The sequence below is a fragment of the Hypanus sabinus genome, chromosome 9, assembly GCF_030144855.1.
Source record: "Hypanus sabinus isolate sHypSab1 chromosome 9, sHypSab1.hap1, whole genome shotgun sequence".
NCBI lineage: Eukaryota > Metazoa > Chordata > Chondrichthyes > Myliobatiformes > Dasyatidae > Hypanus > Hypanus sabinus.
The window spans coordinates 95,488,426-95,514,986 of NC_082714.1; the positions used below are offsets into that span (position 1 = coordinate 95,488,426).

General features: G+C 43.3%; 1 protein-coding gene across 1 annotated transcript in view; it reads right to left on the minus strand.

Moving 5' to 3' along the window:
- Window positions 1–16,116, minus strand: part of LOC132399658 (hepatoma-derived growth factor-like) — a 36,284-nt gene extending 20,168 nt beyond the window's left edge. The window contains exon 1 of the mRNA XM_059980292.1: window positions 15,883–16,116. Coding sequence (XP_059836275.1) covers window positions 15,883–15,969 — 87 coding nt within the window. The 5' untranslated portion in view covers window positions 15,970–16,116. The remainder of the gene's footprint in view (window positions 1–15,882) is intronic.
- Between the last annotated feature and the right edge of the window lie 10,445 nt (window positions 16,117–26,561).

Here is a 26,561-nt window from a genome sequence, read left to right on the forward strand (position 1 = left end):
AAAGTCCTACACAGTTGAGGAGCTGGAGATCAGCCCCGCAGACAAGGCCTCTATTCACCAAGAGGGAGTTAATCATCTGGTGCAGACACACATTCTGGACAGCAGGACACACCCAGCCTCCGACACCATAGCAACAGCCCACTAGGCACCTCTCTGATTGCATGGTTAAAGTCTCATTTGGTCGTCTATACATTTTAAAAAAAAACTTCTTTAGTGTGTGATTTTAAAAGATAAACTGCATGCAGACCTTAAATATTAAAAATTGAAGTGTTAGCCAGGGTTGAGTTACACACTCCTCGGAGTCAGAGGCTGGTGCCCTCAGTCTAGACCAGGGGTGGCCAAACTTTTTGACTTGAGGGCGACAAAGGGTTCTAAAATTTGACAGGGGGTCCGGACCAGGAGCAGATGGTCAGAGTGTTTTGGTAATACACCTCATAAGAGAAAATAAAATATCATGGGATATGTAGAAAACATGTGCTTTAATTTCAATCAAAAATTAACAAATGCATTACAACAAAATATCTGTCTTTGAATTCCCATGGTATTTAGCTATTTATTGAAATGACTTTTAAGAGACTGAAAATTAAATGAATAAAATACAGCTTTTTTTAATAGTAACAGTTATTATTTTAAAGCACTGAAAATTCTGTTATCCTTCAAGATATTATCATTATCACTCTCCTCCTGACTGTCTTTATTTCAAAAACGGTAGGAGATGCAGGTCTACTTGTCCTGCTCCTTCTTATTCAATTGTCCCCTGTGCCAAAACTCAACAACGACCCGCACAATGACAAAGCAGGGAGAGCGCGCCGGTATGCGGAGCTCTGTGCTCGCAAATCCCCGCAGGCTATCTCTCTTAGCCGGAACGCTGGCTAATTGTGAGCCAGTTCGGATGTGCCAGGAAATGGGTCGCCACAAGGTCATAAAGTAAAGCGCAAATGTGGAGTAATAAGCTGCACCTCAACAAAGGTCAATGTATATAGAGTGTGTCATCTATTGGGAAAACGCCAGAATTGCCGGGAAAAAACATTAACAAGGTTTATTAATATAATTTCATCAAGTTCTGCGGGCAGGATTAAAAAGCTTAACGGGCCACATATGGCCCACGGGCCGTAGTTTGCCCATGCCTGGTCTAGACTCAGTTCCGTATGAAGGGGCAGGAAGAACAGAGGGGAATGAATGAGGGGGAATACTGAGGGAAGGAGAACTCCCTCAGCTTAAACTGTGAGAGGGAGAACTGAGGAAAAGAGATTACTAAAGGGAGGAGATTACCAAGGGCTGGAGATTATTAAGGCAGAGCCACAAGTAGAGGTGTGGTACTGAGGGAGAGTCACACTGTGGGAGGGGTAGCACTGAGGGAGAGTCACACTGTAGGAATGTCACATCATGCGAAATAACAGTTCCTGGATGTCAGGTTAAACTGCCTCATCCACTATGTGGGGTGGGGGGAGGGGGGGGAGATTCCCCAATGTTAACCTCCCAACCAGCAACACTAATCACTGACAATTCAACTCTTAGCACGATCCAGTGGGTAGAATCTTATAAGGCGGAGACATCCACTACAAGGGTGTCAGACCTCCTACACCGCAAGCAGAACATGTCAAAGGAATCGGCTGTGAGGTGCTCTGTGGAAATGCATTCTCTCAGTCTGCCTGCCTGTTTCAATCAGTAGGACACCACATGTTGAGACGGGCATTACGTGTCCAGCACTAACTGGCAGCGTGCTGTGCCCATTCTGCTCCTTCTGGCGAGATTGCCCATGTGGAACTAGCCGGATTTGGACCTGATGAAAATGTATCTGTTGGGGAAAGGGGGAGCTGCATGAAGGGGAACTACACCCCCTGTGCCTGCTGTCCTTGCTCCTAGCAGGCATTAAGAGTGGAGGTGAGTAGATAGAGCTGGGATGGTGCGTGTAATGGTAATTCAAAGGGTTGCCCCAACTACTGCTGTAGTTGCATTTACCCAGACAAGTGAAGGGCATCCCATGATGAAGACTCTTGGCTGTAAATGTTAATTGTTTATTCCTCTCCACAGATGCTGCCTGACCTGCTTGCTGAGTTCCTTCAGCATTTTGTATGCGTTGCTCTGAAGTACCAGCCATTTGCAGAATCTCATTTCCATCACCCCCCCCCCCTTGCACTTTAGCGAAAAGCTGGAGGGCCACTAACCCCATTAATGAGACGTGACAGTTTTTATGTAGCTGGTCCGGTTCCACCTTTGGTAGTGGTGACCCTTGGTGACCAAAGGTGGGATCTTGGTTACAGTAATGGGAAACTGATTACTCTCTCCTGCTGGGGGATCTCACTGTCAAACATATTCTGTGGGCCAAGTGTTAGCTATCAGCCCCTACCTGTAAGTTATCCAGGTCTTGTGGTATGCAGCCTAGTCTGCTGTGTTTACAGAGGGGTTAGGGATTAAACGGTGCCTTGCAGTAACCACCAAACACCCTCATTTCTAAAGGAACACAAGGTGGTGAACAAGACTGTAAGGTATATTGGCATATTGACAGCCACATGGAGGGTTATGGGCCAAATGTGGTTAACTGGGAGTAGCAGGGAGAATGCTGTGGCTGGCACACACCAGCTGGGCAGTTTCCATGTTGCTTACTCTGTGACTAATATTATAGGAGCAGAACCAGGGCATTTGGCCCATTGAATTTGTACCACCGTTCAATCACACTGATTATATCTTTCTGAATCCCACCTCGCATCTTCTCCCCATAACCCTTAATCTCATCACATAGAACACAGGCCCTTCAGCCCACAATATTGTGCAGACCTTTTAATCTACTCTAACATCAATCTAACCCCTCCTTCCCAAATAACTCATATTTTTCTACCATCCACGTGTCTATCTAAAAGTCTCTTAGATAGTGTTCCACATACCCATTACTCTTTATGTAAAAAAAACTACCTCTGACAATTCCTCCCCAACACTTTCCTCCATTGATCTTAAAATGATGGCTTTTTACCCTGGGTAAAGTTACAGGCTATCCTCTCAGTCTATTGTGCATATCATCTTGTACCCTTCTACTGAGTCATTTCACATCCTGCTTAACAAAACAGAAATGGCCTAGTTCACTCAACCTTTCTTCATAAGGTGTTGCTGTCTGATCCAGCTAAATTCTTCTATACCCTCCTCTAATGAGGCGACCAGAACTGAACACAATATTCTAAGTGGTATAAGTGGTATAACTGGAGCTTTATAGAGCTGCAAGATTCCCTTGCGGCTGTTGAACTCAACCCCTCTACTAATGAACTCCAACATACCATACACATTCTTAACCACCCTGTCAACTTGCACAGCAACTTTGAGAGATCTATGGTCATGGATCCCCAGATCCCTCTGTTCCTCCACACTGATAAGAATCTTGCCATAACCCTGTAGTCTACCTTCACGTTCAACCTTCCACTTCACATTGCTCCAGATTGACCTCCATCTGATCAGTAGCACAACCAACCGAGAACCTGTCGATCGCTGCCTTAAGTACACCCAATGACTTGTCCTCCACAGCAATGAATTCCACAGTCACCGCCACTGAGCTAAAGCAGCGTAAGATGGTAAGTCCAAGGACAGTGATGTCTTAGGGGCTGAGATATTTGACCCCCAACATCGACAAGCACTTTTCTCGTGCGACTACAGGCTTCCACCTTGATACCCACTGACACACAGATCACCTGCCAGTGCCAGTACGGCTCTGCCCCTGTAATGGGAAAGGATACAAATACAGTGTGGACACTGAACGTTGCGCAAATTCAGATTATTTATAATACAAGCAGATGAGCCTCTGCACTAATTTCATAAACAATTTAGCTAGTTATCGTTTTACTGACACTGGGTGTCCAGCCACATGCAGCCAGGCTCCGGAAATTTCATCAGCTGATGCCAGCTGTCCAAGTGTCTTTGGTGTTGTTACCTGCCTCAACCATGCCCACTAGCAGCTTGTTCTATATACCCACCACCCTCTGGGTAAAGAAGTCGTCCAGGCTCCTTCTACATCCTTTTCCTCTCACCTTATACCAAGTCTTCTAGCTTTTGATTTCCCGGTGCCAGGAAAAAGACTGTGCCCGGTCCCTTGTCAATGGCCGTCATGATTTTCTTCACCTCTACAAGTTTCCTCAGTCTTTTATGGTCCAAGAATGAAGTCCTCAGTCGATAACTCAGTCCTTCAAGTCACAGAATCAGAGAAAACTACAGCAGAGAAACAGCCCCTTCAGCCCATCTAGTCTATGCACCATTGAGACTGCCTAGTCCCATCCCATCGACCTCCGTATCCCTCCCATGTATGCACCAATCCAATCTTAAATGTTGAAACTGAAATCACATCCACCACCTGCACTGGCAGCTTGTTTCACAATCTCACCATCCTCTGAGTGAAGAATTTCCCCCTCATGGTCCCCTTTAACATAGCACCTTTCACCCTTAACCCACGATCTCCAATTGTCGGACTCAAGACACGGCAACATTCTCAGAAATCTCTTCTGCATCTTTCCTATAATGACATGTTAACGAAAACTGAACACATATCCAAGTCATAAACTCAGAAGATTCTGCAGATGCTGGAAATTCAGAGCAACACAGACCAAATGCTGGAGGAACTCAGCAAGTCAGACAGCGTCTATGGAGAGGGATAAAAAGTCAACATTCAGGCCAAGACTCCAAGTGCAATGTTACTAACGCCAATGTCTTATATATCTGCTACATACCACATATCCCACATTCAACGTCCTGATTGAAAGCCCATGTACCAAACAGCTTCTTCACAATCTTGTGTTGCACGTACAGAGAACTATAGCACTCTACAACATCTCCAGGGCCCTAAGCTCCATGAGAAAGCCCTGCCCATTTTGTTCATGAACGTAGCGATTCAGATTTAGGAAAACAAGAACAATGGTGCTACAGCATTGATCCCTGGATGCTTTCTGTGTGGAGTTTGCACATCCTCTCCACCACTGCAGTTTCCTCACACTTCCCAAAGACATGCCGGGAGGTTAACTAGCCACTGTTAGTGCAGGTAAGCAGCAAAAGGACAAAAGTAGAAAAAAAGAGTTGATTTATCAAATGCTCTACAATGAAAACCGTAGAGAGTAATGGACACAGCTCACACATCACAGAAACAGCATCCCCTCCATGGACTCTGTCTACACTTCCCACTGCCTCAGTAATGCAGCCAGTCAAAGACCCCACTCACCCAATCTCTTTTCAGCCCTCTCCCAAAAGGCAGAAGATACAAAACCCTGAAAGCAGGTACCACCAGGCTCAAGAACATCTTCTATCCAGCTGTAATAACAACAGTAATCATCATCATAAAGTAACCCATAAAAGACACCATAAATACAAACCTGATCCAGTTTTAGAGTCAGAGTCTTACAAATTATATTACAACTGATGCATTATTACAGTTAGGACAACCCACAATAACCATCTGGATATAATAAGAACATAAGAAGCAGGAATAGGCCATCTGGCCCATCAAGCCTGCCCCACCATTCGATAAGGTCATAGCTGATCTGGACATGGCCTCATCTCCACCTACCTGCCTTTTCCCCATAACCCTTAATTCTCCTACTATGCAAAAATCTATCTAAGCTGGTCTTAAATATATTTACTGAGGCAGCCTCATTGGGCAGAGAATTCCACTGACTCACCACTCTTTGGGATAAGCAATTCGTCCTCATCTCCATCCTAAATTTATTCCCCCAAATTTTGAGGCTAGTCCCCTAGATCTAGTCTCCTGAATCCTGCAATTACACAGGATAAGCAAGCAAGAAAACTTCATAGATATAGCCATACTAAACACACATTAACATACAGAAATCAGTACGTGAAAAGCATATGACGAATTAGAGGAGGAAACTGAACAGGGTATACATTGTCCCGATAGCAGTATCTACAACTGGTATCATCCCAAAGTCACAACACAATAGAATTAAACAATTCGGTGCATATAGCAATATTTATGTAAATCTCCAGAAATCCACTAAACTAAACACCACTGGAATAGTCCAAAAGTTCCTAGCAAATGACAAATGAACATGCTTGGCTACGTCTGTACTTCAGGTTTTACCAGCTTGAGCTGAGAAAAAAATAAAGCTATAAAAATAATAATAATAATAATAATAATAATAATAATAATAATAAGATTCTAAATCAAGCCTGGTGGAAAAATAGAAATTTTTCATGTTGTTATATTGTCTACCAAAAAGCATTGTCTCACATTATTGGTAATTGGAGATCTTAATATGTCTCAATTACATCTAAATCTTGTGAAATTCCTACACCGTCTGATGAAGCATTGGCATACTATAATCACCCTATCTATTAACAACCAAAAGTTTGACTTCCAGGGTGACTCCCTCAGCCCACAATAGTTTTGTCTAATTTTAAACCTGTTCTCTAATTTACTGAATTGGATGAAATGAAATCAGAAACAACCAAACAAATTAGACTTTGACAGGTCTTCTACACATGGACAATTTCAAATTATACACTCCTTCCATCAATAAACCTAAAGCAATTAATTCAAATATTAGAACTATTCTCCAAAGATATAAATGAACTTTGGACTAGATAAGTGCTAAACATTAAACATAAAGAAAGAGGCACAGAGCTAGCAGAATATAAAAGAGAGTAACAGATAGAGTACAACTGCTGGATGAATATGAAACATACAAGTACCTGGGATTTTAACAACCAATGAAAATAGATCATAGTGCAATAAAGGGAAAATTTTTGACAGAATTTTAAGAAAATCTGCCAAACAGAGCTCAATAGTAAAAATACAACAAAGCCAATAAACACTTTTGTTACACTATCATGGTCTGAAACTGATCTGGAAAATCTACAATGAAAAATAAGAATAGAAATGACAAGTTTAGAAAATATTATATACACTGGAACACACTCAGATTAACACTGCCTCGGACAGAAGGAGGAAGAGGATTAATGGACAAAAAATTACACAACAGTCAGATAAAACTTCTAAGGATATATTTTCATCAACAAAAACAGGATTTAGCACACCACATGACCATGTGCAATTCTGATAAGAAGTACATAGCCCTAAACTTAAGTGAAAGCATAATCCAGAAAAATGAAGAAGTTAACCACTGGAACAGCGTGACCCTTCATGGAAGTCATCGCCACAATCTGAGCACACCAGATGCCAACAAGGAAGCATCAAATGCCTGGCTTAGTGTACCAGACACAGAAGGGTACCTTGTGGCAATACAGGACCAGGTAGCGAACACAAGAAAATCAAAAATACTACATAAAAGAGCAACAGATTCAAGAATGCAGAAGCCAAGAGAAATCAGAAGCAATCCAACACCCTTACAGGATCCTGCAGCAAGTTAAATCAATCTAATTAATTACACAGGCACAATCAACTGGCTAACATCATTCACCAAAATATTGCTTTAAAATACAAACTCATAAAAGACACTATATCTGAAGCCTGATCCAGTATTAGAGTCAGAGTACTACAAATTATATTACAGCCAATCCACTATTACAGACAGGACAATCCATAACAACCGTCCAGATATAATATTACAGGATAAACAAGCAAGAACAATTTACTTAATAAATATAGCCATTCCAAACACACACAATGTACAGAAACCAATAAGTAAAAAATATCAGAAATATGCTGAACTAAAAGAGGAAATTAAAAGACTATGGAACAAGAACAGGGGATACATTGTCCCAATAGCAATATCTACAATTGGCATCATCCCAAAGTCACTACACAATAACATAATCAATTAGGCCCACACAGTAATATTTATGTAAATCTCCAGATAGCCACATTATTAGAACTGTATGAAAGTTCCTAGCAATTGAGAAATGAGTGTGCATGGCTATGCCCCTATCTCAGGTTTTACCAGCTTGAGCTGAGAAAAAATAAAAATATATATTAACTTATTTATCAGGCACTTATCATACAGTACAAACAAGCTGGATGAACTCAGCAGGTCAGGCAGCATCCGCTGAAAGGAGCCATCCTTTCAATGGATGCTGCACGACCTGATGAGTTCATCCAGCTTGTTTGTACGTGTAGATTTGACCACAGCATCTGCAGTGTACTTTGTGTTTACTTATCATACAGTGTAGTTCAGCGTGCTTTACAATGGGATAAATTGCAAATATGAAAATAAAAGACAAAATTATGTTAGTTTAAAGAAAATGGGTTTTGAGCTGGCACTTAAAAGTGTCAACTGAGCCTGCAGCCCTTAACAGTTTCAGGTACAGGTGCCCCCCCCCCCCCCGCTTTACAAATGTTTGCTTTACGCCACTTCACTTTTACAAAAGACCTACATTAGTAACCTGTTTTCACGTTACAATGAGGATTTTCGCTTTTAAGAAAATTTTTCCCTATTAAATTAATGGTTCTTTGCTTTACGCCATTTCGACTTAAGAAAGGTTTCATAGGAATGCTCTACATTTGTAAGGAGGGGGACACACGTATTGAGTTCTACAGTTCAGGAGCATGGTTTGAAAGAGCTAACCTGCCAATTATCTTTTGAGGGAGATTTTTTTTTAAAGTAAGAAACCAGCAGAAGATAACCTGAGAGCTCAAGCAGGGTTATAAAACAAAATTGATTTGTGATGTACTCTGGTCCCAGACAGAGCTTTAAAAACAAGAGAACTTTAAAATCAATTCTAAGATACAGGAAGCCAATGCAGTGTAACTAGGACAGGAGTGATATGCTCCATCATCCTGTCTATAGTTAAACATGAGGTAATTAAGAATATGGAATGGTTCCTAATATGATAAGATGGACTCTTAACCTCTCAATCTACCTTATTATAATCTTTCAGGTTTACTTGCACTGCACTTTTTCTGTAGCTGTAACACTTTATTCTGCATTATTTTTGTTTTAACTTGTTCTAGTTCAACCCACTTGATCTGTATAGAGATTACGTAAATCATGCTTTTCACTGAATCCTGGTACATATGACAATGATAAACCAATTCCAATGCCAACGATGGAACTGAGGGATTTCCTCCACTGGGAGCTAGCATTAGCAAAACAGATTGAATGGCCACCATGTATTGAAGGAAGTATTTCAGTTTTGTAGGAAGGGTGAAGAAGCTAGGATTTGTTTTACTTACAAACAAAAACACGAGGTTAAGTGGAGATTTAATGGATTCATTTAGACAATAGAATATAGGAGAAGAATCAGGCCATTTGGTACTTCGAGTCTGCTCCGCCATTTCATCATGGCTGATCCAATTTTCCTCTCAGCCCCAATATCCTGCCTTCTCCCTGTATCCCTTCATGCCCAAGTTAAATATCCATACAGAATTAGCCTCCACATCTACCTGTGGCAAAGGATTCCACAGATTCGCCACTCCCTGGCTAAAGAAATTGCTCCTCATCTCCATTCTAAAAGGATACCCCTCTATTCTGAGTCTGTGTCTTTTGGTCTGAAACTCTCCCACCATAGGAAGCATCAACTTCACATCCACTCTATCAAGGCCTTTCACCATTCTATAGCTTTACCCTTCATTCTTCTGAATTTCAGTCAATACAGGCCCAGAACTATCAAATGCTCTTCATATGACAAGCCAACCAACCCTGGAATCATTTGTGTTAACATCCTTTGAACCCTCTCCGATTTCAGCATATCCTTTCTAAGGATAAGGGGCCCAAGCCTGCTCACAATACCCCAAGTGAGGCCTCACCAGTGCTTTACAAAGTCTCAACGTAACATCCTTACTTTTATATTCTAATCCTCTTGAAATGAAGATTCCTTTTGCATCTCAGTTTTTTGTATTTTCTCTCCATTTAGAAATGAGTTAACCCTTTCATTTCTTCTATCACCTTGCATGACCACACACTTCCTGACAGTGTTCCAGCTGTCATTTCTTTGCCAATTCTCTTAAACTGTCTGTCCTTCCTCAAAACTACCTGCCCCTCCAGCTATCTTCATATCGTCTGCAAACTTTACAACAAAGACATCAATTCCATCATCCAAATCACTGACATATATAACATAAGAAGAATCAGTCCCAACATAGACCCCTGTGAAACACCAGCAGTCAGAAAAGGCTCCCTTTATTCTCACACTTTGCTTCTTGCCAATCAGCCACTGGTTTATCCATGCTAGAATCTTCCCTGTAATACCACGGACTTGTAGCTTGTTAAGCAGTCTCAAGTGTGGCGCCTTGTGAAAGGCATCTTGAAAATCCAAATACAAAACATCAACTGATTCTCCTTTGTCTATCCTGCTTGTTACTTTTTTGAAGAATTCCAACAGATTTGTCAGGTTTTCCTTAAGGAAACCATGCTGACCATGGCCTCATCTTTAATAATCAACTCCAACATCTTCCCAGCCACTGTGGTCAGACTAACTGGCCTATAGTTTCCTTTCTTCTGCCTCTCTCCCTTCTTAGAGTGGAGGGGCATTTACAATTTTCCAGTCTCCAGAATCTAGTGATTCTTAAAAGATAATTACTAATGCCTCCACAATCTCTTCAGCTAGCTCTTTCAGAACTCTGGGGTGTACACCATCTGGTACTGGTGACTTGTCTATCTTCAGATTTTTTTCAGTTTCCCAAGAACCTTCTCTCTAGTTATAGTAACTTCACACCCCATCACCTGAAATTTCCACTGTACTGCTTGTGTCTTGCACAGTGAAGACAGATGTAACATACTGACTCATTTCATCCGCTATTTTGTCGTCCCCCATTACTACCGTTTTCCAGAAGTCCGGAAACCACTCTCACTTTTTACACTTTATGTATCTGAAGAAACCTTTGGTATCCTCTTTAATATTATTGGCTAGCTTACATTCGTATTCCATCTTTACCTTCTTAATAACTTCTTCAGCTGCCTTCTGTTGGTTTTTAAAAGCTTCCTAATCCTCTAACTTCCCACTAATTTTTGCCCTATTATATGCCCTCTTTTTGGGTCTTATGTTGGCTTTGACTTCTCATTAGCTATGTTGTTTCCTCCTTCCTTTATAATGCTTCTTTCTCTTTGAGATATATATATCCTGTGCTTCCAGAAGTTCCAGCCATTACTACTCTGCCGTCATCCCTGCCAGTGTTCTTTTCCAACTAATTCTGGCCAACTCCTCTCTCATCCATCTGTAATTCCTTTTACTCCACTGTCATACTGATACATCTGACGAGCTTCTCCTCAAATTTCAAGGTGAATTCGATCATATTATAATCACTTACCCCCCCCCCCCCCCGAAGGGTTCTTTTACTTTAAACTCTCTAATCAATCCTGGTTCATTGCACAACACCAATCCAGAATAGCTGATGCTCTAGTGGGCTCAACCACGAGCTGCTCTAAAAAGCCATCTTATAGGTACTCTAGAAATTCCCCCTCCTATAATCTAGCCCCAACCTGATTTTCCCAATCTACCTGCATATTGAAGTCCCCTATGACTACTGTAACATTGCCCTTTTGGCATGCATCTTCTATCTCCCATTGCAATTTGTAGGCCACATCCTTACTACTATTTGGGGGTTTGTATACAACTCCCATCAGGGTCTTTTTACCCTTACAGTCCCTTAGCTCTATCCACAAAGAGTCAATACCTCTGACCCTATGTCACTTCTAATGATTTGATTTCATTTTTTATGGAGCAACGCCACCCCTCTGCCTTCCTGCCTGTCTTTTCAATACAATGTGTATCCTTGGATATTAAGCTCCCAGCTATAATCATTCAGCCATGATTCCGTGATGCCTACAACATCAAACCTGCCAATCTACAACCGTACTGCAAATTCATCTACCTTATTCCATATATTGCACACATTTGGATACAACACCTTCAGTCCTTTTAGATTTTGTTGCACCACGCTCAACCTTTTGATTCCTGACTTTGTCCGAGGTCTTCCCAACATCTGCCTCCATAACTGCCACACTAACCTTTCTCGTAGTCTGGTTCCAATTCTCCTGCAACTCTAGTTTAAACCCCTTCATGCAGCATTAACTTTCCCGCTAGGATATTAGTTTCCCTCCAGTTCAGGTGCAAACTGTCCCTTCTGTATAGATCCCACCTTCCCTGGAAGAGAACCCAATATTCCCTTCATCCTACACCAACTCCTCAGCCACGTATTAAACTTTATAATTTTCCTAGTTCTAGTCTCACTAGCATATGGCATGAGTAACAATCCTGAGATCTCAACCCTGAAGGCCCTGCCCTTTAACTTATCACCTAACTCCCCAAACTCGATATGCAGAACCTTGTCACTCTTCCTACCCATATTATTGGTACCGACATGGACCATGTCTTCTGGCTGTTCACCCTCCCACTAAGAATGCTGAAGACTCGATCCGAGACATCCCGGACACTGGTACCTGAGAGGCAACAAACCATCTTGTTCTCTCCCACAGAATCTCCCGTCCGCTCCCCTAACAAATCCCTTATCACCACAGCGTGCCTGTTCTTCTCCCTTCCCGTATGAGTCACAGAGGTAGACTGAGTGCCAGAGTCCCGACCACTGTGACTTTCCTCTGGTTAGCAATGCAAGTAAATGAGGAGCAACAGTTTCTACATCCAAATGATTCAGGAGCCAGACGACACGGATTACTTGCAAAAGACGGGCAAAAAGAGATTTTTTTTCTTAAACTTAGTAAGTTGAAATCTGGAAGGTGTTGCCTGGAAATTTTCAAATGACACAGGAGAAGCATCAGAAGGGAATATAATTGATTGGCAAAGGATGGGACGAGGGTATGAAATGGGATGCGGGGGGTGGGGCCACTGGAAGAGTCAACACAGGGACAATGTGGCCCATGATAACTCTCAACAGCAGTAGATTTGAAAGCAAGAACAGGACTTGACTTCCAAGGAATAGATGAGATCTCTGCTGCTCCAAAGAACCTCACAGCAGTTCAAACCAGGACCAGCAAATGGGAAGAACAGGGTGGTGATGTGAGTGGGATGACAAACGACAGCTAAAACATGGGGCTTTGCCTGAAGTCAAGTTCAGCAATGGGCTGCTTTACCCACCTCAAGTCCAGTTTTGTCAAAAGTAATTTTTAAGTCTTATTTAATCAGTTTCGAATCAGAATCAGGTTTAAATGTCATGACATTTGTTGTTTTGAGGCAGCAATGCGATACATAATTATAAAAATTCAACTTTCAATACAAAATATACATAAAACTATAAATTAAGTAATGCAAAGAGAGCAAAAATAGTTAAGTAGCATTCATGGGTTCACTATTCATTCAGAAATCTGATGGAGGAAGGGAAGAAGCTTCTGAAACATTGAGTGTGTGTTTTCAGACTCCTGTATCTCCTCCCTGATGGTAGCAACGAGAAGCAAGCATGTCCTGGGTGATAGGGGACCTTAATGATGGATGCCGACTTTTTGAGGCATCGCCTTTTAAAGGTGGCCTCGATGCTGGGGAGGCGAGTGCCCAGGTTGGAGCTGGCTGAATTTATAATTTACTGTGGCTTTTCCCGATCCTGTGCAGTTGCCCCAATACATATTTGTAACCTAATACTTGTGGATTTCATTTCATAATGGTGGATTTTTACTTTAAAAGCAGAGTTACGCCTGGCCATGACTCAGTAACATGCTTAAGAGCATTCAAACCAAATATATATATATATACACACACACACACATATAGATATATGAAATGTTTCCCTTCCCTGTAACAATGTGTTATCTCCCCTTACCACCTTCTCCCAAGTGACACCAATCCTCTCACTGTCTCTCCCATGTATAATTGCCCTCTGCATACCTGCCCAATGTACCACTCCTCACTGAGGGAGAAAGGTTTTCCTTATAGAACTTTTCACAACTACGGGACGTCCCAGAGCCACTAAAGTGCACGAGGCACAGTTATTGTTATTAGGGATTATCTTCACACAGCAAGATCCCACCAATATGATGCAATTAGACATACAGTCCACACAGCATTAGATGGGGAATTAAAGGACAATGGGGAGAACATCCCCACCACAAAACTGAAAGAGACTGCAGTATTCTGCACAAACACTCAACAAGGTGGCCATTCCTTAATGCATCACTAGAAACTAACACCTCCCACAGGGTGGACCTACATCAGCACAGCACCTCCCTCACTCCCATCCCCCCTCACGGTATGACCCTCCCTCACTCCCATCCCCCCCACACAGTGTAACCCTCACTCACACCTGTTCCTCCCCAGTGTCACCCTCTCTTAGCCCCACCCCATCCAAAGTGTGATCCTCCCTAAGTACCACCCCTCCCTTAGCATAGCACCTCCTTTAAAATTTTTGATTGCATGTTCAGAGGGTGACACTAAACCACTTCTTCGGTTACAAGGGGATGCACACTGAGCATTCCACCCCCCCCCCCCACCTAACCCAGTATGGTGAACCTAAAGCTGCACACGACACAGTGCCAATTCTTTCTGATCCCACACCACTGTTTCAGCAGAGACCAATGTACCAGCTAGTTGGTTAGCTGGTCACTGTGAATTGTCCTGTGATTAGGCCAGTGGCCCGGGAAGAGCTCAGTCGGCGCTACATCTGCAAGCAAACAAACACCTTCGCAACCTCTACCTGTGTGTGTCTGTAAACATCTCAGATCTGGACATTATGGGCAAGCTCAACACTGCTCACTCCTAACTGCCCCTCGAGAAGGTAAGGATGAGCTGCCTTGGGTGGGGGGGTGGGGGAGAACATCCAGAGGAGCGAGCATCACCTCTGAGGTTGATCTCATAGAGGAACAGAATCAGGCCTTTTGGCCCAGCATATCTATGCTGGCCCCTCCATACAGCTCTCGATATCCTTCTGGTGAAGATGCTCCCACGGAGCTGTGGAGGGGCAGTTCCAGGATTTACAACATTGCCAATGAAGGGACGGCGATACATTTCTCAATCAGGATGGCGTGTAAGGTGGAGGATACACCATCATATACATCTAGTTTATCCACAGAACCAATTAAGAGTCCTTTCGTCTCTCTCTCTCTCTCTCTATCTGGGCATGTAGTATAACATATGCGCCCATTCACACATAGTATCAGCCCCCACACTGTTAGTCATTTCTCTCTTCACAATAAAACACAACTCAACCTCGTCCCATTTGAGACACAGGGACAAGAACCTACAGTCATGGACACAACTACCCAAATCCCACAAAGACCATCCCATTTCCCAACATACCCCCTGCCAAACCTTCCCCAATGTATTACCCCACCCTGGACCCATCTGACACCCCACATCACCCATCATGATCCTTTATCCCACCATCTCTCTTCCCAGTTACTAAATTGCTTCTGTTCACTCTTGCTCGTTCCTCTCCCTACCCCACGAAACCCATTCCTACACCAGACGCACAGCCACCTGTGTACACCACCATGCTCATACAGGCCCCACCACGGTGCCTCAAGCCCCTTCAACCCATTGTACCACCCTGCACATCGCTCCTCCACATCATCTCAGATCATCCATTAGTTCCCAATCTAATACTCCTGTCCACCTAAAATAGTCCTCCAACAAGACGCCCTCCATTCCAATGTCCCTACTCTGCCTTCCAACATATTACTCCTGTGATCCTAGGTCAACCCACACCTCACATTGTGATCCCTTACCTCTTAATATAAACAGTATAACATCTCCTCGCTGTCCATTCCATCCACCCACCCACCGACCAACACAACCTAACATGCCTGGCTCCGTCCCACACATACCCACCCTATAACCCCGACCCCAATATGACTCCTTCACACCCAAAAATTGTGTCTCCTACCCACCGACCCAACACCCAAAACATGTGACCACAACACCCACGTGACCCTCCGGCACACGTGACCCCGACTCCCTCCACCCCTCCTCACGCCCCCTCCCCTCCCCCCACCACCGCACCTCCCCCGCGATCACCGTCCCGCTCCCTCGGCCCACCGCCCGCGCCCTCTCCCTCACCCGGGCCGGCCAGTGTGGGTAGCCCTTCATCTTGGCGAACACCAAATCCCCGGCCTTGTAGTCCCGCTGGTGGTTGATCATCGACATGTCGCGGCCGCTCGGGGCCGCCCCGTTCTCCCGCTCCCGGTACCGCGCTCGCACTCAGGCCCGGGTTGGCATCGACCCGCTCGTGCTCGGTTCGCTGGCCTGGAGGACTTTCCACTCCCGCTCAGACCAGGGCTGGCATCGACCCGCTCGCGCTCGGTTCACCGGACTGGAGGACTTTCCGCTCCCGCTCAGACCAGGCCTGGCATCGACATACTCGCGCTCGACTCTCCAGCTTGGAGGACCGCCCACTCGTACGCCAGGCGGCGCAGTAGAGCACTACGACATCGTTCACAGCTTGGGTATGGTGGGGAGCAGGGATCTCGAAGCACCGTCCCATCACACATAGTAAAGTTCCCTCTACACCATCTTATCACGCTCCGTGAGTACTGTCCAAACGCACAGAGAAGATCCCTCTTTACTGTCCCATCGTACACAGTGAAGCTCCCTCAGCACCGGCCTATCTCACACGTTCCCTAGGCATTGCCGAAGACACATTGTGAAGCTAAAAGTATACTGCAGATGCTGTAGTCAAATCAACACATACAAACAAGCTGGATGAACTCAGCAGGTCGGGAAGCATGAAATAATTTCAACGGATGCTGCTCCACATTGTGAAACTCCCTCTGCACGTCCACTTCACAAAAAAAAAGCTCACTCTACACCGTCATCTCACACATACGGCATACGGTGAAACTCCTTCTGTACTGACCCAGGACACACACACATACACTCTCGCTACACCGTCCCATCAAGCACACAATGAAGATCCCTCTGCACCGTCACACACACACACGTACACGTTCCCTGTGCACTGTCCCATGACACATTGTGAAGCTTCCTCTGCACCATCACATCACACACATAGTGGCTCCTCGGTAGAGATCGTAAAGAGCACCAAATTTCTTGGTGTTCACCTAACAGAGAATCTCACCTGGTCCCTCAACACCAGCTCTGTTGCAAAGAAAGCCCAGCAGCATCTCTACTTTCTGCTAAGGCTGAGGAAAGTCCATCTCCCACCCCCCATCCTCATCACATTCTACAGGGGTTGTATTGAGAGCATCCTGAGCAGCTGCATCACTGCCTGGTTTGGAAATTGCACCATATCAGATTGCAAGACCCTGAAGCGGATAGTGAGGTCAGCTGAGAAGATCATCGGGGTATCTCTTCCCGCCATCACGGACATTTACACTACACGCTGCATCCACAAAGGAAACAGCATTAAGAAGGACCCCATGCACCCCTCATACAATCTCTTCTCCCTCCTGTCGTCTGGGAAAAAGCTCCGAAGCATTCGGGCTCTCACGACCAGACTAAGTAACAGTTTCTTCCCCCAAGCTATCACACTTCTCAATACCTGAAGCCTGGACTGACACCTTGCCCTATTGTCCTGTTTATTATTTATTGTAATGCCTGCACTGTTTTTGTGCACTTTATGTAGTCCTGTGTAGGTCTATAGTCTAGTGTAGCTTTTTCTGTGTTTTTTTTAAAGTAGTTCAAACTAGTTTTTGTACTGTGTCATGTAACACCATGGTCCTGAAAAAAGTTGTCTCGTTTTTACAATGTACTGTACCAGCAGTTATGGTCGAAATGACAATAAAAGTGATGACTTGACTTGACTTGACTTGACTAAAGCTCCCTCTGGACAGTCCTATCATGCACACAGCAAAGAGCTCTCTGCACCATCCCAGCACCCAGAACAGTGAAGCTCCCTCTGCACCATCACATCACACAGACAGTAAAACTCCCTCACCACTGTCCCATCACACTCAGTGAACCTCCCTTTGCACCATCTCATCACACACAATGAAACTCCCTCTGTACAATCACATTACACAGTGAACCTCCCTCTGTACCGTCTCATCACCTATAGCGAACATACCTCTGTACCGTCCCATCACATACAGTGAAACAACCTCTCCATTTTCCCATCACCTATAGTGAAACTCCCTCTCCACTGTCCCATGACACAGTGAACCTCCCTCTGCTCCATCCCATCACTTTTTTTTGTATACAAAATACCTTTATTACAAATTTAGTGTCATATTCAAACCAATGACTAACAATTACTTCACTATGAATAGACAATACACATTAAACCAAAATGTTCTCATCTCTGTCTATGACGGCAATAACCCCCTGCAGAGCCCAATGGTCCCTGAATGCCTCTATAGTCTATATAAAATATCTTTACTACAAATTCAGTGTTATATATACAAAACAGTGACTAACACAATTACTTCACTACAAATTGACAATACACATTAAACCAAACTGTTTCCATTTCTGTCAATGATGGCAATTACCCCTTGCAGAATCTAACAGTCCAGGAATACCTCTAAGGTCGCCGTGGACAGCACGTGTTCCTTCTCAATATTGTCCCGTCACCTATAGTGAAACTCCCTCTGCACCGTCCCATCACATACAGTGAAGATACCTCTGTCTGCACTGTCCCATCACATACAGTGAAGGTACCTCTGTCTACACTGTCCCACCACACACAATGAAGCTTCCTCTTCATGATCCCATCAGATTCAGATTGATTTATTTATCCCACACACACGGTGAACCATGTCGTTTGTATTAACCGCCAACACTATGTAAGGATGTGCTCACCAGGAAGTGCCTGCACATATTCCAGCGCCAACACAGCTTGCCCACCATGTTCAGTAGATCAACACAAGCAACAGCAACAAAATGAAAGAAAACATCAACAGCAAAACAGTACTTTTCCACCAACCCACTCTTTCACACAGAGAGACCTCAAACTCCAGGAGAGTCTGAATCTCTGCCTGTGCCATCCCATCTGGAACTCACAGGATACTGGAGATTGCTAACGGTAGACACTGAAGTGTCGAGATGATATCTCAGTAGCAATCAAGGACAGATGTTGGATCCAGGTTGAGTCGATGGTGAAGAAGGCAAATGCAACATTGGTATTCATTTCTAGAGGTATAGAATATGAGAGCAGGATCTAATATTGAGGCTCTATAAGGCACTCATGAGACCGCACTTGCAGTATTGTGTGCAGTTTTGGGCTCCTTATTTTAGAAAGGATATACTGACATTGGAGAGGGTTCAGAGAAAATTCACGAGAATGTTTCCAGGAATGAAAGGTTTATCATATCAGGAGCTCTTGGGCTGTATTCTGTGGAGTTCAGGAGAATGAGGGGGGATTTCATAGAAACATTCTGAATGTTAAAAGGCCTGAACAGATTTGATATGGCAAAGTTATTTCCCATGGTAGGGGAGTCTAGGACAAGAGGGTATGACTTCAGGATTGAAGGGTGTCCATTTTGGACAGAGGTGTGAAGAAATTACTTTAGTTTTTAGTCAGAGGGTAGTAAATCTGTGGAATTTGTTGCTATGAGTGGCTGTGGAGGCCAAGTCATTGGGTACTTTTAAGGTAGAGATAGATAGGTTCTTTATTTGGGTATGGGGAGAAGGCAGGGGAGTGGGGATGACTGGAAGAATTGAATGGTGGAACAGACTCGATGGGCCAAATGGCCTACTTCCACTGGTGAGGAAGAGAAATTGTTATTATTTTTGTGAAGGATGTGTTCCAAGGTTGTGGGAAGCAGGGAGGTGCCAGGAACAAGCCGGAGGCACACGCTCACCTTTTCCCAGATTAGTACCGACTCCCTCCTGCACATAGTAGGGCACAGTGGTTACCATGCCGCTTTACATCATCATGACCGCTGTTTTCTGCAAGGATACCTTATAGGACCCCAAACAGTCCTTCCAGGTGAGTATCACTTTGCCTGTGAACCTGCTGGGGTTGTCTACTGTATCCAGTGCTCCTTATGCAGCCTCCTCTACATTGCTGGGACCTGCTGTAAACTGGGGGAACACTTAGTCCAGCTCCTGCACTCCAACGGAATTTCCTGAAGCCAACCATTTTAATTCCTATTCCCATTCCTGTTCCACAGCCTCCTCTTTCGCTACAATAAGGCCACTCAGGGTGGAGAAACAACACCCAATTTTCCATCTGGGTAGCCTCAAACCTGATGGGATGAACATCGATTTCTCCATCTAGGAAAAATTTTCCTCCCCTTTTCCTCCTCTTCTATTCCCCATTCTGGCCTGTTAACTCTTCTCCTCACCTGGCCATCACATTGTCATTGTATCTCTCCTTCTTGATCTCCCATGGTCTACTCTCTTCTTTCCCGCCCTTTATCTTTCCCATTCTCTTGGCGTCACTTATCACCTTCTAGCTAGACTTCCTTCCCCTCCCTCAACCATTATTCTGGTGCCTTCCCCCTTCCTTTTCACCACTGGAAAAAAAAGGCCATGGCCCAAAACGTCCAGTGTTTATTCATTTCCCTCGATGCTGTCTGACCTGCTGAGTTCCTCCAGCATTTTGTGTGTGCGCCATGTGCAAGGAGTTTGTATGTTCTCCCTAGAACCACGTGGGTTTCCTCTAGGTGCACCAGTTTCTTCACACATTCCAAAGACATAGGGGTTGGGGTTAGTAGGTGTGGGCATGCTATGTTGGTACCAGAATTGTGGTGATGCTTGCAGGCTGCCCCTTGTACATCCTCGGAGTGTGTTGGTTGTTGATGCAAGTAATGCATTTCACTGTATGTTTCAATGTCCATGTGACAAATAAAGCCAATTTTTACCTTTCTTTGTGTTCAGTTCTAGTGACCTCATTATAGGAAGGATGTGGAAGCCTTAGAGAGGATGCAGAGGAGATTTACCAGCATACTGCCTGGATTAGAAAATGTCTATGAGGAAAGTTGAGTGAGCTCAAGATTTTCTCCTCGGAGTGAAAGAGGATGAAATGACTTAACTTTTTCCTTAGAAAGAGTAAGATTCAGATGGGAGATCAGCTTTGCATACAAATGTATCAAAACATAGAAATGTACAGTGAAATGTTACACTTGTATCATCCTTCCTATTCACACCAGGACTGTGAGGATTTCAAAACCTTACGTGTTCTTGAAGCTGTCTGGCTGGGGACGAGCTGATGTGAAGTGTTTCCTGTGAAAACATCTCTGTGCACTTGGGTTGTAAAAAACCATTTAGACAATAGTCTATAGGTGCAGAAGTAGACCATTCGGCCCTTCGAGCCTGCACCGCCATTCTGAGATCATGGCTGATCATCTACTATCAATACCCGGTTCCTGCTTTGTCTCCATATCCCTTGATTCCCCTATCCATAAGATACCTATCTAGCTCCTTCTTGAAAGCATCCAGAGAACTGGCCTCCACTGCCTTCTGAGGCAGTGCATTCCAGACTCCCACAACTCTCTGGGAGAAGTTTTTCCTTAACTCTGTCCTAAATGACCTACCCCTCATTCTTAAACCAAGACCTCTGGTAATGGACTCTCCCAGCATCTGGAACATATTTCCTGCCTCTATCTTGTCCAATCCCTTAATAATCTTACATGTTGCAATCAGATTCCCTCTCAATCTCCTTAATTCCGGCATGTACAAGCCCAGTCTCTCTAACCTCTCTGCGTAAGACAGTCCGGACATCCCAGAAATTAACCTTGTGAATCTATGCTGCACTTCCTCTACAGCCAGGATGTCCTTCCTTAACCCTGGAGACCAAAACTGTACACCATTTAGCCATAAAGGTAATGATTATGTATATTTTTTATCTTGGGTGGCGTTTAAAAGAACTGAGGGACGGCACTGTATGCCTTGTGCTGACAATTTTTTCCCATGTGCTGTCTGTTCACCACCCTTGATCGACAAGAGCAAGGGAACCCCCTCCCCCCAGAAGTTGCCTTAGAAATCAAATCACTTCTGTCTGCACATGATTCATATGTCTTAATTTCCTGTCTGTTCATCTGTCTAAATAACTCTTGAAGAGTTTATAGTAAATAGCAAATTATATGCTGAAACTTGAGTTTAGAATAATCATTCTTATTTAAATTGAAAATTTCAGTTCTGTAACCATATAACAATTATAGCACGGAAACAGGCCATCTCTGCCCTTCTAGTCCATGCCGAACGCTTACTCTCACCTAGTCCCACCAACCTGCACTCAGCCCATAACTCTCCGTTCCTCTCCTATCCATATACCTATCCATTTTTTTTTTTAAATGACAAAATCGAACCTGCCTCTACCACTTCTACTGGAAGCTCGTTCCACACAGCTGCCACTCTCTGAGTAAAGAAGTTCCCCTCATGTTACCCCTAAACTTTTGCCCCTTAACTCTCAACTCATGTCCTCTTGTTTGAAACTCTTAATGGAAAAAGCCTATCCACATCAACTCTATCTATCCCCCTCATAATTTTAAATACCTCTATCAAGTCCCCCTCAACCTTCTATGCTCCAAAGAATAAAGAACTAACTTGTTCAACCTTTCTGTGTAACTTAGGTGCTGAAACCCAGATAACGTTCTAGTAAATCTTAGAAAGGAAAGATGCATAACTATTAGACATTCATAGAAACGGTTCCTAAGAAATTTAAATTAATCATAAATAATGCATAGAATTACCTAACATGGCACAAGGTATAAAAGATCTTGGTGTATCATTGAACCAGAATTGTCAAATTATTGTCATTTGCAGAAGTTACTCCTTGGATTGGATTATTATCTATTATCATTATAATCAAGGTCAGCAACTTAGATTAAATCAGTAAGAGTGTTCTAGGAATAGATTCAGATTCACATTTATTTATCCCACGTACATTGAAACATACAGTGAAATGTGTCACTTGCGCTCATCATAACCTACGGGAGTACTGGGGGCCACTACAAGAGTGGCCACACGTTTGGGAGCCAACAGATCATGCCCGCAATGCTCAACAGAACTGCACAGAACACACAACAGTAAATCAATCCTCTTTCCTCCTTCCCATTCCCACACACAACAATCCTCCAAGTTCATGGCTTGCCTCTGGGCCTCCAGTTTCCAGGCTTCAGTGCTCAAAGCAATTTTATTATTTATTCCCAATTTTGGATTGGGAGTTGTGTAATGAATGAGGTTTGTTGAGAGCTTAAGGTAAAAGAACCTTTAGCAGGCAAAGATCATAATATGATAGAATTTACCCTGCAGTTTGAGAGGGAGAAGCTAAAATCAGACGTATCACTTTTAAAGTGGAGTGAAGGGATTTACAGAGGCATGAAAGAGGAGCTGGCCAAAGATGTTTGGAAAGAGACTAGCAGGGATGACAGCAGAACAGCAATGGCTGGTGGTTCTGGGAGCAATTTGGAAGGCACTGGATAGATAGATCCCAAAGTTGAAGAAGTCTTCTGAAGGGAGGATGAAGCAGCTGTGGCTGACAAGGGAAGTCAAAGGCAGCATAAGAGCAAAAAAGAGAGAAAATATAATATAGCAAACATTTGCAGGAGGTTAGAGGATTGGGAGGCTTTTAAAAATGAACAGAAGGCAACAAAAATTCAATAACAGACAGACATTATTGATCCCGAGGGAAATTGAGTTTCGTTACAGTCACACCAACCAAGAACAGTGTAGAAATATAGCAATATAAAACCATAAATAATTAAGTAATAATAAGTAAATTATGCCAAGTGGAAACCAGTCCAGGACCAGCCTATTGGCTCAGGGTGTCTGACATTCCGAGGGAGGAGTTGTAAATAAGGAGGAAAAGAAGAAATATGAAGGTAAGCTAGCCAATAATACGAAAGTATTAATTCTCAGATGTATAAAGAGTAAAAGGGAGATGAGAGTGGATATCAGACTGCTGGAAAATGATGCTGGGTGACAAAGAAATAGCGGACAAACTTAATAAGTAATTTGCATCAGTCTCCACTGTGAAAAACACTAACAGTATGCCAGAAATTTGAAACATTTTGGACTACTTGGAGGGACATAACAAAATAGGCCAATGTCAGCATGGTTTCCTTAAGGGAAAATATTGATTGACAAATATATCTTTGATGAAATAACAAGCAGGATAGACAAAGGAAAGACAATGGATGATGTTTATTTGGATTTTCAGAAGACTTTTGATAAGGTTCTGCACATTATGCAGCTGAACAAGATAAAAGGTCATGTTGTTCCAGAAAACTTGTTAGCATGGATAGAAGCTAACTGTTGGTGACTACAGGTGTCTATAGAGGTTGGTGTTTGGACCATTTTCTTTCACATTATATGTCATTGATTTGGATGATGGAATTGAAGGTTTTGTAACCAGGTTTGCATATGATGTGACGATAGCTGGCAGGGGCAGGTAGTACTGGGGAAGCAGGGAGTGTTCAGAAGGACAGGCAGATTAGGAGAATGGGAAGACAACTGGTAGATGGAATATAGTTCAGGGAAGTGTATGATTATGCATTTTGGTAGAAGAAATAAAGGCATAGACTATCTTCAAAATGGAGATAATTTAAAAAAAAACAGAGGTGCGAAGGGACTTGGGAGTTCTCATGCAGGATTCCCTAAAGGTTAACTTGCAGATTGAGTTGGTAGTAAGGAAGGCAAATGCAATGTTGACATTCATTTTGAGCAGACTAGAATCTAAGAGCAAGGATGTAATGCTCAGGCTTTGTAAGGCATTGGTCAGATAGAACTTGGAGTATTGTGAGCAATTTTAGACCTGTTATCTAAGAAAAGGTGTTGGCATTGGAGTTGGTCCAGAGGAGGTTCACTGGTATGAATCTGGGAATGAATAGAGGAGCATTTGATGGCTCTAGGCCTGCAGTCACTGAATATTGAAAGGCTTGGACAGAGTGGATGTGGAGAGGATGTTTCCTGCTGTAGGGTGCCTATGACGAGAGGGCAAGCCTCAGAATAGAGGGACTTTGATTTAGAACAGAGGAGAAATTTCTTTAGACAGAGGGTGGTAAATCTGTGGAATTCATTGCCACAGATGGCTGTGGAGGCCAAATTATTGGGTATAAAGCAGAGGTTCATAGGTTCTTGATAAGTAAGGGCATCAAAAGTTATAGGGAGAAGGCAAGAGAATGGGGTTGAGAAGGATTAAAATCAGCCATGCTGGAAAAGCTGAGCAGACGACGGGCCGAATAGCCTAATTCTCCTTCTATGTCTTATGGTCTTATTAACTAAGTACCTATATGTCACCATTTACTACCCTGAGATTCATTTTCTTGTAGGCATTCACAGTAGATAATAGAATCAATGAAAAGTTACACACAAAGGCAAACAATGAACATGGAAAAGCAGACAGGCTATGCAAATTAAAATAAATAAATGGTGCTGTCAGTTCTGTGTTCAGGCAAGTAAAGTTATCGACTCTGGTTCAAGAGCCTCATGGTTGAGGGCTAATAACTGTTCCTTAACTTGATCAGCCATTGGGCATGCTATGCATATCAGAATCAGGTTTAATATCACGTCATGAAATTTGCTTTGCAGCAGTACATTGCAATATCTAACAACAGCAACGATAAATAATATGTGTATAAAAAAAGATTAAATTTTTAAAAGTAGTGCCAGAGAGGAAAAGAAATAGTGAGGTAGTGTACATGGGTTCCTTGTCCATTCAGAAATCCGACAGTGGAGAGGAACATGGAGTGTGTATCTTCAGGCCCCATACCGCCTCCCTGATGATGCACATGATAAATGAACGCGAGTTTTGAAAGTTGTTGTTGGAAATGTGGCAACGCTTCTGGGCTGCCCCCAGCACATCCTCAGACTGTGTTGGTTATTAATGTTCATGATGCATTTCACTGTATGTTTCAATGTACATGTGACAAATAAAGCTAATTTTATTTTGATCTAAATTATTATTTTTATCTTTAAAACAGCTTCTTAAACTCCTCTGTCATACCTACCTCCACTACGAGCCCGGCAACCTATTCCAAGCACCCATGACTTCCGGTCTAAAAGAAACCCTGTGCTGCACATCTCCTTTAACTTTCCTCTGCTAAAATCATGTCCTCTAGTATGGAAATATGATTCTGCTTCTCACAACCTTATCAACCTCTATCAGATCTTCCCTCAGCCTCCACCATTCCAAAATAAACAACCAAAGTTTGTCCAACCTCTTCTGATAGCTCATATTTTCCAGTCCATGCAGCATCCTGGTGAACCTCTTCTGCATTCTCTAAAGCATCCACACTGTCCCTGTAATGGGACACCCAAAACCAACCGTTTTATACATGAATTCCTGAGCCTTATACAAAACACCCTGTCCAATTAAGACAAGCATTGTACACATTCCCCAGCACCACATGTCCTTGTGTGACCACAGGACTTCCTTATACATCAGGACTCCTAAGTGTCCTGCCATTTATTGTGTAGTTTCCCTTATATTTGACACCTGTAAATTCAACACCTCACGCTTTTAATTATTTATTGAGAGATAAAACATGGGACAGGTCTGACTGGCCACAATCCACCGATTTAACCCTAGCCTAGTCACGGGTCAATTTACAATGACCAATTAACCTACTAACCAGTTCATCTTTAGACTAAGGCAGAGCACCCAGAAGAAACCTATGTGGTTCACGGGGAGGATTTTATGAACTCCTTGCAAAGGACACTGGGATTGAACTCCAAACTCTGACACCCTGAGCTGTAATAGTGTTACACTAACCAATACACTACTGTGTGGAACCTCTCCCACAGATAGATACATCTTAATATTGACCTCCAAGGGTGGTCAGTATATAGAACGAGTTCCCAGAGGAAATGACTGAGTCAGGTACATCAACAAC